We start from the raw sequence: 13,449 nt of genomic DNA on the forward strand, positions 1-13,449 counted from the left end.
TGCATGCCGTGCAACTTCATTAATATGCATGATAGCTTTCTTAGACTGTACCTGAAACAGTGTTCAGACGGCAGAGAGACGACACGTCGTGTTGCCAAGCGGGAGAACAAGAATTGTTTGGAGATACGGGTCGTCAGTGTTGCTTTCATAATGTGCTGCAGTGAATGTTTTGTTTTCATTTTCCCTCTATTAGAGCACTGCTGGACTCACGTGTGGATCAGTGCACGCGGCGCTCGACAGAAATACGTTTGAACAGAACATTTTTTCCTCGAGAGCTTTTCTCATCTGGAAATTGTGAAATCCAGATTTGCTGCTCACCTCCTTTAAAAACAGACGCGGCTCCAGTATGTGTTGATTGTCCTGTCTCTACAGATTCGGTAAGAGTGTGCGATCAGCGCCCTTTCTTTGTTCGTTCAGATGGCAAAGTTATAGTTCGCATGGTCAGCAGTACTCTTTCAGTGTTTAAAGACTAACCTTGGTCAAAATGATTTCTAAGTTACTTAGTTTACAGTATGTTAATGTCACTATAATATTGAAAGATCTGCTGTAAATGCTGCTCTCTAAGTGTAAACACGTGAACACTGTAAGCAAACTTTTGCTGACTGTCGTGTTGAATTTTCGCCGCATTTTGTGACAGGATAGTCTACCCACACACGGCTTTCTGACCTACCGAGTGCATCTGAGTAACAGAGAAATGCAGAGGCTTTTTTCTCTTATACGACGTGCGGTATCAAACATTCCACCATCATTTAACAACAGTCTCTGTCTTTCTCCCCTGTGTCTGTGTTTGTTTTGCCACGGTGAAAATCAGCGCGTGCCCAAAAGGGAACTTCCATTTTCATTTAAATCCTTCCACCTTTCCCTCCCCAGACACTCCACCCCCACCCCCAAACAGAGCTAGACCCACGCACTTTCCTGACTTTTTCCAAACTAGGGGTGTGAAAACACCCTGCTGAAACATGGGGGGATTCATGGCCCTTTAAAAACCCCGGCCAGACGCTAAAAGCACTCTACAGGTCTGCAGAGCACTCGAGACTGTCTGTAGGAGAATGAGAAATATGAAACAAGTGAACGAGAGAAGATTTTCCACTACTTAATCCTTACAGATGTTTGGTTATAACCGGCAGAAGCAGAAAAGTGTAAAAGGATGATAATAATATGCAAAAATGTGTCACTAAATATACTTAGGAGGCCATTAATATACCTGGGAGGCCCGCCCAAGTAAAGTCTGTATGTGGGAAGCACTAGAGTTTTAAAGCAACAAGAGGGAGACTTTAAAGGGCCATGAAACCCCCTTGTTTCAGCAGGGTGTTTTCACCCCTCTACTTTGGAAAAAGTCTGAAAAGTGGGCGTGTCCAGCTCTGTTCAGGGGGGAGTGTCGGAGGAAGAAAAGTGGGATGGTGTGGGAATGTCTATTTGGCACGCGCAAGTTTCAGAGTCAAAACACACACCCACACACACACACACAGACAGTAGAAAGTGATGGTGTTTAACCTACATGGACATCTGTAGTCGAATTATTTGCCAAATTATTAAATGGTGGACTTTAACTGCAGTTTGGCTCTTTCATTCAGGGAATTCATTCATGCCCCTCGCGACAAACAAGATATTTGATTCGAGGAGCTGCTCTAAGCGTGTATTTTCATGCAATGTTTGATACCGCACGGCGAATGAGAGAAAAAAACCCTCCGCATTTCCCGGAAACTTAGATGCACACGGCAGGTAGCGTCAGAAAGCCGCGTGTGTTATTCCAGTCACTAAATGCGGTGAAAACCCTACACGAGGTTAAAGTTTGGTTGTGGTGCTAACATGTTTACACTCGGTGCAATAGTTAACTTAGTTCGATACGAACAAACTGAATAAACAAAGAGCACTGGTCACTCACTTACCAAATCTGTAGAGACAGGACAATCACCAGCAACTAGAGCCGCGTCTTTATTAAGAGGAGACGAGCAGCGAATCCGGATCTCAGCGTTTGCAGATGAGAACAGCTCTCAGATAAACAATGTCCCTCCTTAAGTATTATTTATACTTCTGCGTCAGGTGACCGGCGCAGGCAACGCGCTGTCTCTGTTGGTCTGCATTAACACTTCTGAAACGCTAGTTGGCAGTGAGGTGTAAATGTTTCTCTGTATCGAGTTTCTTCGCTACTTTTTTGCATTTCCTGAACACTTCCGGGATGTACAAGTGGCTCAAACTCGCTCATTTTGAGGCAGGAACCGGCGGACGTGCAACAACTTTAACTATGAGGTAAACACAAAACAAAACTTTCCATCCGGAGCTCCTTCACGGGATTCCACACTTGTAAACAATCGCTCGCGCGACGTCGCGCCATTCGCGCAGCTCTCTGTCCCGCCCAGACTCGTCAGCGCTACCAAGCCAACCAATCACAGAGTTTACGCTACGCGTCTAGTTACATTTTTTGAGAGGTGCACGTCAGTGACGGCGATGGCCACGGCGAAGGGCTATGCGTCAGCGCCGTAGCATACGCCGGTGTTTGACGCAGAAGTATAAATCAGCGTTTAGACACATAAGTTATTGTTGTCGAGTGTCGCGTACACTGTTAATCCACACGTGAGTCTGCGCTCTCACAGAGAGAAAATGAAAACGAAACTTAACTGCAGCAAACTATAAATGCAACACTTCACGCTTGTTTTGCCAGTACAACATGGTGTGAGTGTCGTCTAAACACTGTGACAGTAATGAATATTAATGAAGTTGCACAATAGAGCGTGCTGATTGGTTTGAACCAAGCTTTACTCATGCATTAATGCAGCACACTGTAAGATGTAATAAGACACACTCTGGCACAGACGCCCAGTCTGCACGCTGGAATACACGCTATTATATCATGACCGTGACGCAGCTTCAAAAATTCGTTTCAAACCGGAAGTACGAATTTGCTTGAAATAACGCAAAAACAACCAATTTACACTTTTTAGTGAAGTATAGGTGTCCTAATAGTGTTTTTAGCAGTGTGGGACACATATACGACTGTCAACAGCTCAAAACATGTGTTTTGGTGTTTCGTGACCCTTTAAAAACACCACATGACCTGCTGTGTAATGATTAAGTTTCAAGAGAAAACCTGCTTGAAAATCTAACTCGGGTATTTCTTTAAAGAGATGAGTTCTGCATATGGAGGAGTCAGTAAGACAGCAGACGCAGAGGCCATTCAAACAGCAGTGATTTATGTAAGATGCAGTTCAACATGCAGGAAAAAAACCCAACAAAGACCAACAAGCAAAAGGAAATCGAGCGAAAATGCAAACTAAAGCAGCTCGGGTTAGTTTCTCTGAGAACAGAAATGAGGCGCAGAGGCGTCAGGCTTACATTAGCTCCGTTTTCTCCATGTCCCAGGCTCTCCTCCACTGGCCTTTGGAGTTTTTGTGACGGGCCACACGCTCGCGGTCGATCTCCTCGCGCTCCTTCTTCCAGCGCAGATACTCCTGCTGCTCCTGCTCAGACGGCATCAGGTTTAGGTCAGCCACCGGTTCTGTAGACTACAAAATACACATATACAAAACTAAATTATCAGCTTCTTGTGAATTTGGATCATTCAGTTAGTTCCCAAGCGATGTTTAAAGTTCCCATGAAATGAATATAAAGATTTTTACATGTTGGTATAGCTAATTTTTAGGAAATCTATAAGCTAGTACACACCAAAACAGTGACAAAATTCACATGTAGAAGATATAAAACCGAGATTATTAAACTCAGATTCACTAAATCATTCATTCAAATGATTCCTTCAAAAAAGCTCATTCATTTAGAATCAAAGCATGTGGCTTTCTTCATGAATGGGTCAATAAAATGCACAAATGTTCTGCTCTGGCTTTGATTGAACTAATAAAAAAGACAATATTGAGTCTAAAATGGTTAGTGCTGTCGCCTTACAGCAATGTCGCTGATTCGAGCCCCAGCTGGGTCAGTTGGCATTTTTGTGTGGAGTTTGCATGTTCTCCCCGTTCACGTGGGTTTCCCCTGGGTGCTAATACTAAGTCCAAATACATGCACTATATATACTGTTTCCCAGTGATGAGATGCAGCTGGAAGGGCATCTGCTGTGTAAAACATATGCTGTATAAGTTGGCGGTTCATTCCGCTGTGGCGACTCTTGATGAATAAAGGGACTAGACCAAAAATAGAATGAGTGAACGAGTGAACGAGTTTAAAATGTGAATCACTCAATATGAACTTCTGATGAATGTTTGCCAAGTCTGTGAATTAAAGGTAATGATGATGTTTTCTGACACTCAAAATGCTTGTAGCCATTGACATACATTATATGAATGGCAAAGATCACAGTTTCAAACAAAAATTTAATAAAAAAAAAACATGACCTACATCTTAGAGAGCCTGAAAATATAAATTATAAGCATGTTTTCATTTTTGGGTGAACTGTCTCTTTAAGTTTGGTGGAACCAGGTGCCAATGTGCACGTCCACATCCAATAACTTCACATGCTCTAAATTAAGTACTAATAAACAGATCTAGCAGTTAAAATTAAAAGCAAAACAGCTGCAGATTACTTTAACAGCATCACGAATGAGAAAAGATGCAAGTTTGTTAATTTAGAATAAGGTAAGACTTTATTTTGATGGTCCATTTGAGTATTAGTAGACTGTCTGCTTAATATTTGCTGATTCTGCTCCTTTAACAGACATTTAACTGACTATAAGAAACTTTGCAAGTACATGTCAACTTACACTAACCCCAACCTAACAGTCTACTTATAATGTAATAAGAATTAGTTGGCATGTAGATGCAATGTAGCTTACATTCAACAAACGGACCATCAAAACAAACTGAGCCAGCATAATCATATTTTCTGTCAGACAGAAAAGATCTACATCTGTTGGTGTTAGTCTAATGCTAGAAATGTTTGCTGTGCAGAAAATTAGCACCAGGAATGTAAATATATATATATATATATATATATATATATATATATATATATATATATATATATATATATATATATATATATATATATATATATTTTTTTTTTTTTTTTGTCATTAACTAAAGGTGGTCGTATATGCATGAAAGATAATTAATGAACTAATGATCAACATTCTTATATAATTTGCAAATATATTCATTTTTCTGATTCATCCACACATTTTTTTTTTTTTTTTTACATTTTTAGATAAGACTAAAATTAAATTGGTTTAATGAGCCTATTTTCTCTCTGGAGATTGCATTATTCTAGCTTTTATTGTTCTGCTGTTTCTGTTATTGTTAGTATTTTTGCTTTGTAGTGCTTTGGGTCTAACAAAAGCGCATTACAAACAAAATTATTTATAATTATTATTATAGTCCCTATATATATATATATATATATATATATATATATATATATATATATATATATATATATATAAAACAGTTATATAATATATAATATATATGTATATATATATGTTATATGTATAATATATAACAGTTCTGTCTGGTTCTCAAATCTGATTGGCTGATAGCCGTGCGATATTCTGCAATATCAGAACTCCTACAGCCACTTTACCCTTTGTGTATTACTCCGCCCACATACAGCCAGCAAAAAGCAGAGACACTACAGATCTAAAGTTTAAAGGATGCACGCTCAAACTGTCAGCTTATGATTTAAATCCAATATGGAAGAAAGTAGTTCCACATACAAAATGGTTTTTGAAACTCTCCATGTTTGATTTTGTTTTTATATACACAATTATGCCGTCAAACTGTTGTATAAACGCAATATCATACGAGTAGCAGTGCGATATGGCTGTATACCGGCACTGCGGCCTCGTGCCATCGCACGCCTCCCACCAGTGCCGATATACAGCCATATCGCACTGCTACTCGTGTGATATATATATATATATATATATATATATATATATATATATATATATATAGGAAATGGGATTTAAATCTAAATCATTCTCCACCCCCACACTGTGACCCTCCTTCTGAAACCAAAGTTAAACCCTTGGGTGGAACACATAATTTCATCCCTGCCCTTTAAAAGCTGATGAATTATTCATCCTCTTAACCTAATAATATGATTAGTAACATGTTGTTCAGAACTCTGTGTATAATTTAATTGAACTCTTACCGGGACACTGCAAGATCTTTCACATGGACTCCACTGATCCTGTTTTCCTGCGTTCACCTGAATAAAACACACACGAGAAAGAAATCAGTACTGAAAACTCAGATACAGATGAAGACTAAAACATTTTTTAATAGTTGAAGATTACTATTGAAACTAGTGCAGGGAAAAAAAATATGTTAAATAATCGCAGCCTCAGTGAACCAAATGTATAAATTTAATTCGATTACATCTAATTTATCAGTCAAACTTGTTATGATGTTTTCAGTGTTTTGAGGGATACTGAGTGGTTCTCAATGGCATCTGTGATATTAAACCTATTAATGGATGACTATGAAAGACTGCACTTATTTTTAGTTTTACTGTTTAACTTTCATATGCGAGCCAGAGTATAATAAAATACAAACAGTACATCTAGTTTTACAGACAGCTACAGATGCCTATTTTACAAGAAACTTGTTTTGTGAACACTTACGCTGTCTGTCGCTGTTCTACATTCGCCAGTTTCAAACCTCTGAATTAACATCTTTTGGCGAAAACATGCATTCACAATGGTATGAATCATTACAGGGGTGGTCAAATGTATGAATAAGTTATCTATTAATTTAATTATTAATGTTATTAAAGATCCAGATCGGAGTGAGCTACTTCCTAACAATTTAAAGGGAAGACCCCCCCCCCCCCCCATACATCTTGTTTTGATGTCCTTCAAAAGGGATCAAGCTATGATTAGAATTTAACTAGAATTAAATTCATTTTTATAAACTAACATTAACAAAGACGAATGAATACAGTAATAATGACTTGTTCATGTTAGTAAAAACATCAACAAATAGAACCTTATAATAAAGTGTCACTATATTATCTTTTAAGATTATCTTTACGTTAACTTAAGATCATGTTTTTTTTTCATTTCGTTTTTAAACATAATTTTAAGCATAAAAAACAGCGATAACAAAACAAGAATTAAACATTAAAAGTAGACTTTTTTTTTTAAAAAGTATATGCATATACATCAAGACATAGATACATTATTATTATTAATGCAAACTACATTTTCTACAATGCAGATAAAGAATAAGTGGTCAGAATTTCAGTGCAAACAACAAATACTAAGGATGTGTGTGAACAGAGAATCTGCACTGATATGCATGGGTTTGCTGCCCTCGTGTGGACAAAAATCTGTAGCACATCACTTGCTTTAATGATATTTGTTTAGAAAATTTCATTTTCCTTCGGCTTAGTCTCTTATTTATCAGGGGTCCCCACAGCGGAATGAACCGCCAACTATTCCAGCATATGTTTTACACAGCAGATGCCCTTCCAGCCGGAAAAACAGTACTGGGAAACACCCATAAACACCCATTCACACACACACACACTCGTACACTACGACCAATTTAGTTCATCGATTGCCCTATAGCATGTGTTTGGACTGTGGGGGAAACCGGAGCACCCAGAAAAAACCCACGGCAACACGGGGAGAACATGCAAACTCCACACAGAAATGCCAACTGGCCCAGTCGGGACTGCGGGCGTGTGTGCCTGCATGTGTGTGTTTTTGTGACATCTGTATAATTACAAAGGTATGACACAGGAATTACTAGAAGGTGGTGAAATATGAGAACATTCCTGATTTCTCCAAAAGCATATACAGTTGATGTCAGAATTATTCGCCCCCCTGAATTATTAGACCGCTTGTTTATTTTTTCCCCAATTTCTGTTTAACGGAGAGCAGATTTTTTCAACACATTTCTAAACATAATAGTTTTGGTAACTCATGTTAATGACTTAATGATTTATTTTATCTTTGTCATGATGACAGTAAATAATATTAGACTAGATATTCTTCAAGACACTTCTATACAGCTTAAAGTGACATTTAAAGGCTTCACTAGGTTAATAAGGTTAACTAGACAGGTTAGGGTAATTAGGCAAGTTATTGCATAATGATGGTTTGTTCTGTAGACTATCGATAAAAAATTTAGCTTAAAGAGGCTAATAATTTTGTCCCTAAAATGTTTTTTAAAAATTAAAAACTGCTTGTATTCTAGCCGAAATAAAACAAATAAGACTTTCACCAGAAGAAAAAACATTATCAAACATACTGTGAAAATTTCCTTGCTCTGTTAAACATCATTTGGGAAAAAGAAGAAAAAAAATTTGAAGGGGGCTAATAATTCTGACTTCAACTGTAAATCACACAGAATGAGGTTATTCAACAAGTATAACTGCACACAGTGTGCTGTGAGGGTTGGGTTTAGGGGTAAGGGCGATAAAAAATTCCATTTGTACAGTAGAAAGCAATAGAAAACCAATGTAATGTCCACACAATTCACAAAGTCAAGTGTGTGCGTGTGTGTGTTTTGTGGTGTTTTACATTCTTACCAATGCTGAAGTAGAGCTGGGGGAAAAAATGTGATCGTGATAATAATTTTCTATATTGAACGATAACAATATATGTTTTGAAGGTGTTAATGCTTCCACTGTTAGAGCATCTTAACCATGACTGAAGTCGGATACTGCTGGGGGGAAAGTGAAACGAGTGTACTAAACCATCCTGGGTCAGGCAACATGACCTATTATCGGCTAATAATCTTCAATAACGAAAATTTTGATGAATCTCTAATAGCAACACAATAATAGATTCCAGTTGTTGCATATTTCTGCTGTGTGATTGGCCCTTAGGATCAATATCGAATGAAAATGTCCACAGCTTTTCATCAACATAAATTTTAATGCAATATAATACGATATTGTTTATCGGCCCAGCCCTATGCTGAAGTCATTTTACTGGAAAATATTGTGAAGACTTTTTCTGCTCTTAAAAGTGTGCCTAGGTCATTTTTGACCCTTAAGTTCACATGAGGGTTTAATAACCGCAAATAGACAGTTATTTAATAATCCCAACAGACCTGGTAACTTATATGACACAGCATACCTGCTGTGATCTCCACAGCACTCATGCACTGTGGGTAAAATCCGAACACACACAGCAGGATATCTGTGACTCAGTGAATACTAGACTCTCACTGATGTTTCTATAATCTGTGTGTCATCTGCTGAAGCATCTGCTGTCCGCCACCTTCTCGAGGAGACAAAATATCACAGAAACACTTCTGAAAATGCTCCTTCGCTTCTACATGAAATCAGAATCAATGCATAATTCATATACACTTTATTAGGTTCACTTTAGTAGTACAGGGGTGGAACTTTTGCCTTCAGAACTGCCTTATTCTGGCTTAGATTCAACAAGGTACCGGATATATTCCTCAGAGATTTTGCTCCATATTGACATGATAGCATCACTCAGTTGCTGCAGATTTGTCGGCTGCACATCCATGATGCCAAACTCTGGTTCCACCACATCCCAAAGCTGCTCTATTGGATTGAGCTCTGGTGACTGTGGAGGCCATTTGAGTACAGTGAACTCATTGTCATGTTCAAGACACCAGTCTGAGATGATTCAGGCTTTATGACATGGTGTGTTATCCTGCTGGAAGTAGCCATCAGAAGATGGAGACACTGTGCTCATAAAGGGATGGACATGGTCAGCAGCAATACTTTGGCTGTGGCTGTGCTCAGTTGGTACTAATGAGCCCAAAGTGTGCTAAGAAAATCTCCCCTACATCATTACACCACCACCAGCCTGAACCGCTGATACAAGGCAGGATGGATCCATGCTTTCATGTTGTTGATGCCAAATTCTGACTCGATCATCTGAATGTGGCAGCAGAAATGGAGACTCATCAGAGCAGGCAACGTTTCTCCAATCTTCTATTGTCCAGTTTTGGTGAGTCTGTGTGAATTGTAGCCTCAGTTTCCTGTTCTTAGCTGAGAAGAGTAGCACCAGCTGTGGTCTTCTGCTGCTGTAGCCCATCTGTCTTAAGTAGGCATGGGGCGGTATAATATTCCGACGGTATGATAACCTTGGATACATTTTTTTTTTTAAATCACGGTTTTACGGTATTGTGATCACTGCTCTATAATATATATATATATATATATATTTAAGGTCTGGGTTAAAAAAATAAATAAAATATTCCCCTGTAAACATAATTAATTTTATTTTGAGAAACATTTAAATATTTTCAAGCAGTAAACATGTCAGGCTAAATACTTCAAATGAATCATTGACTTCTGCTGTCTTCATTTGTGTCAAAAACAGAGACTTCTTTACAATTTAAAATGGTATCTTTGGATATCTTTCTGCAGGAGATACTGTTGTCCAAATTAATAATAACAAGAATAATAATAATTAAAAAAACGGAAATGAAAAAAAAAATCCTACACAAACCTTAGGAACGATATTGCAGAAAATGTTAGTGGTTTGACTTTTCCAAACCACTGTATACCTTGAAAATGGTTATCATCCCATGCATAGCCTCAAGGTTGGACGTGTTGTGTGTTCAGAGATGCTCTTCTGCAGACCTCAGTTGTAACAAGTGATTATTTGAGTTACTGTTGCCTTTTTACCAGCTGGAACCAGACTGGCCATTCTCCTCTGACCTCTGGCATCAACAAGGCATTTGCGCCCACAGAACTGCTGCTGACTGGATATTTCCTCTTTGTCAGACCATTCTCTGTAAACCCTAGAGATGGTTGTGCGTGAAAATCCCAGTAGATCAGCAGTTTCTGAAATACTCAGAGCAGCCCGTCTGGCACCAACAACCATGTCACGTTCAAAGTCACTTAAATCCCCTTTCCTCCCCATTCTGATGCTCACTTTGAAATGCAGCAGATCAGCTTGACTATGTCTACATGCCTAAATGCATTGAGCTGCTGCCATGTGATTGGCTGATCAGAAATCAGTGTTATCGAGCAGTTAAAAAGATATACCTAATAAAGTGGCCGGTAAGTGTAAATATTCAGACATTTTCCATCGACTAAGCAGATCAAATTAAATCAAGCCCCATTCAATGCATTTATTGTTTTGTTTTATTAAATATATTGCTTAAAGACGTTTGTTTAAAATAATATTTAAATTGGTTTTAAAGTAGCAAACAACCCCAATGCGATACAGTGCTATAGTCAGTATTTGTATAATTATAACTATTTTAAGTTATTTTAACCAGTTAAACTCTGCTGCTATTTTGGGATTTCCGCCTGGATTTCGCCTACCCAAATTTAAAAGCTTCCCAAATCCACATGCTGAGGTGTAAATGCAAAAATTTGGTATCATTTTAAAGAAAACCCTTTAAATTTTTATAAAACACTATTGAAAGTGTTTGAAATATCTGTATATGTTGTCTTTGCTATAATAAACACCTAAAAAAAAAGGTGCTTTTTGTATTTTTTTATAAACTCAAATTTGAAAGTGTCTCTTTTAGGTTGTGTGTGGTCTAGCGTGCTGTAATTAATGTTGGTGGTTCCTGCACATGTCTGTAATCATAGACAAAAAAAGGAAAAATGTCTCCACCATAATCTATGCAGAAGTTATTGTATTCCAACTGATGAGAGGTGCTGTACAAGCCACAGGGAGCGATCATTGTTTTCATATTTCACTATTCTTTTGTTTGATCAAACATAATTCACTGTGTTTGGACCACGTCAGACATATAAAAGGATTACTTATGCACATCACCTCAAAAACAGAGGAGAATGGCCCTGAAGCGCACAGCATAAGGTGAGAGATGACAGCTGTCTGTGCTATCTGGGGCTGCTTATTGATCATAAATGTATTGTTTTCACTTCTGCGCCATGAAAACACCGCGATTCATTCAGCAACTGTTTGATGTGTGAATATAATTCAGTAAAAAGAATGCTAGAACCGTATGAGCACCGGCAAGAGCTTTTATTTGAGCTATAGCTTGTACATGTGTCATATGAAAAATATTAAAATGAACCAATGTTCAATACCCAGCTCAGGTGTCCAAAATACTGTGTATTTAAGTGTAAATAACTTTTGTACAGTAGAATAAAAACCAAAGTGATGCATATGTGCATAAAATATAGATTCTACGATTTCAAGCGAAACCATTTATGGGGGTCTGGTGCAATGCTAGCCCTTTAAATCTTAAAGCGAAAGTCGATGACGTCACGGACCCGGCACTGCGTCCGCAGAGTTTAAGTGGTTAAATGTTTTAGATGTGAAGCCAAAAAAAAAAAAAAAAAAAAGATTTGTAAATAAATACTAAAATCACTGAAACTGTAAAATAAAGAGGTGATTAAAATAAAGCTGCTATAAAATATATATATATAAAAACTGGATTACAAACCTAAATAAAAATTAGAAGTATAGACTAACAGCTAACTGAAATAACTTACATTCAAGTATTTAATCTAAATAATTTAATGAAATACTAAGCAATAAGTGTTTTATAGCCAGTGAACTCATTCTGAGCACTGTCTATATAAATAATTACAAGAAAACTAAAACAAAAAACAATAAAAAGTCAAAAGTACTACAGTTATATTGCATTCAAAATATGCTAAAAGCTTTAAAAATGTTAATAAACACTGCACCAGTATATAAATAATACTAGCTAAATTCTCTCCAACATCTACAAAGACACTAAGCAAGCCATTTATTTTCAGACAGCGTGGAGGCTCAGGATCTACATTCACATTCAGTTCGTGTGAGAGAGTGTGTGAGACTCGATCAGACAAAAGCTCTGATGATAAAGAGTCTTTCACAATAGACTGCATTATAGAGAGCCTTTCAGACTTCAGCGGACAGAAGCAGCTGCTGTCGAGACAGTTCAGCCCCGACGGTGGAGAAAACACATCTGTCCTCACTCACATACGTATAACCCACACACACAGACAAACGCACACACAGACACAGGCACACATTCACATGCACTGAAAAACAGCACACAAAACACACTCATCCAATACTACAACTCAAGTGTAAAAGACTGGAGCCCGGAGGACAGCTTCTTTACAATTAAATACATGCTTTAAGGCAGCACGATGGCTCAATGGTTAGCAATGTGGCCTTACATATCAGTCAAATCACCCCTTCGGAATCACGGTAGTATGTGTGGGTATTATTGCATTAAATTGTCACAAAAGTTCACACACATTTGTATTTTTCCAGCGTGAAAAATGCATACAAATTCTCCTTGTTAATTTAAAGCACTTTTCAAAAAAACAAGCCAATTTTCCAGGTCTTAAATTTCTTAAAGTGCACATAGTTTTCTCCCTTTTTTATGATTTAATATTAATATTATGGTTGTTCTGAGTGTGCCAGTGTAGGTTCAGTTCAAAACACAGTTCAGATTTTTTTTTTATTACAATGTGTTAAAGAGTCATGTTGTGGGCGTGTACACAGCTCGCTGTTTTAGGGGCGTGTTGCTTTACATGATAATTAGTTTCAAATTTCCGCCTAATGTAACAAGGGGGCGGAG

General features: G+C 37.7%; 1 protein-coding gene across 12 annotated transcripts in view; it reads right to left on the reverse strand.

The window, feature by feature from the left end:
• The window catches only part of ccdc9b (coiled-coil domain containing 9B), an 87,628-nt gene that overhangs the window by 28,038 nt on the left and 46,141 nt on the right, over positions 1 to 13,449 (reverse strand). For all 12 annotated transcript variants that reach the window (XM_068214496.2, XM_073928018.1, XM_068214494.2 and 9 more), the window contains 2 exons: positions 6,101 to 6,157; positions 3,334 to 3,503 (listed from right to left, as the gene is read on the reverse strand). In XM_068214496.2, coding sequence (XP_068070597.1) covers positions 3,334 to 3,503; positions 6,101 to 6,157 — 227 coding nt within the window. The remainder of the gene's footprint in view (positions 1 to 3,333; positions 3,504 to 6,100; positions 6,158 to 13,449) is intronic.

Source organism: Danio rerio, chromosome 17 (genome assembly GCF_049306965.1).
Source record: "Danio rerio strain Tuebingen ecotype United States chromosome 17, GRCz12tu, whole genome shotgun sequence".
Taxonomy (NCBI): Eukaryota; Metazoa; Chordata; class Actinopteri; order Cypriniformes; family Danionidae; genus Danio; species Danio rerio.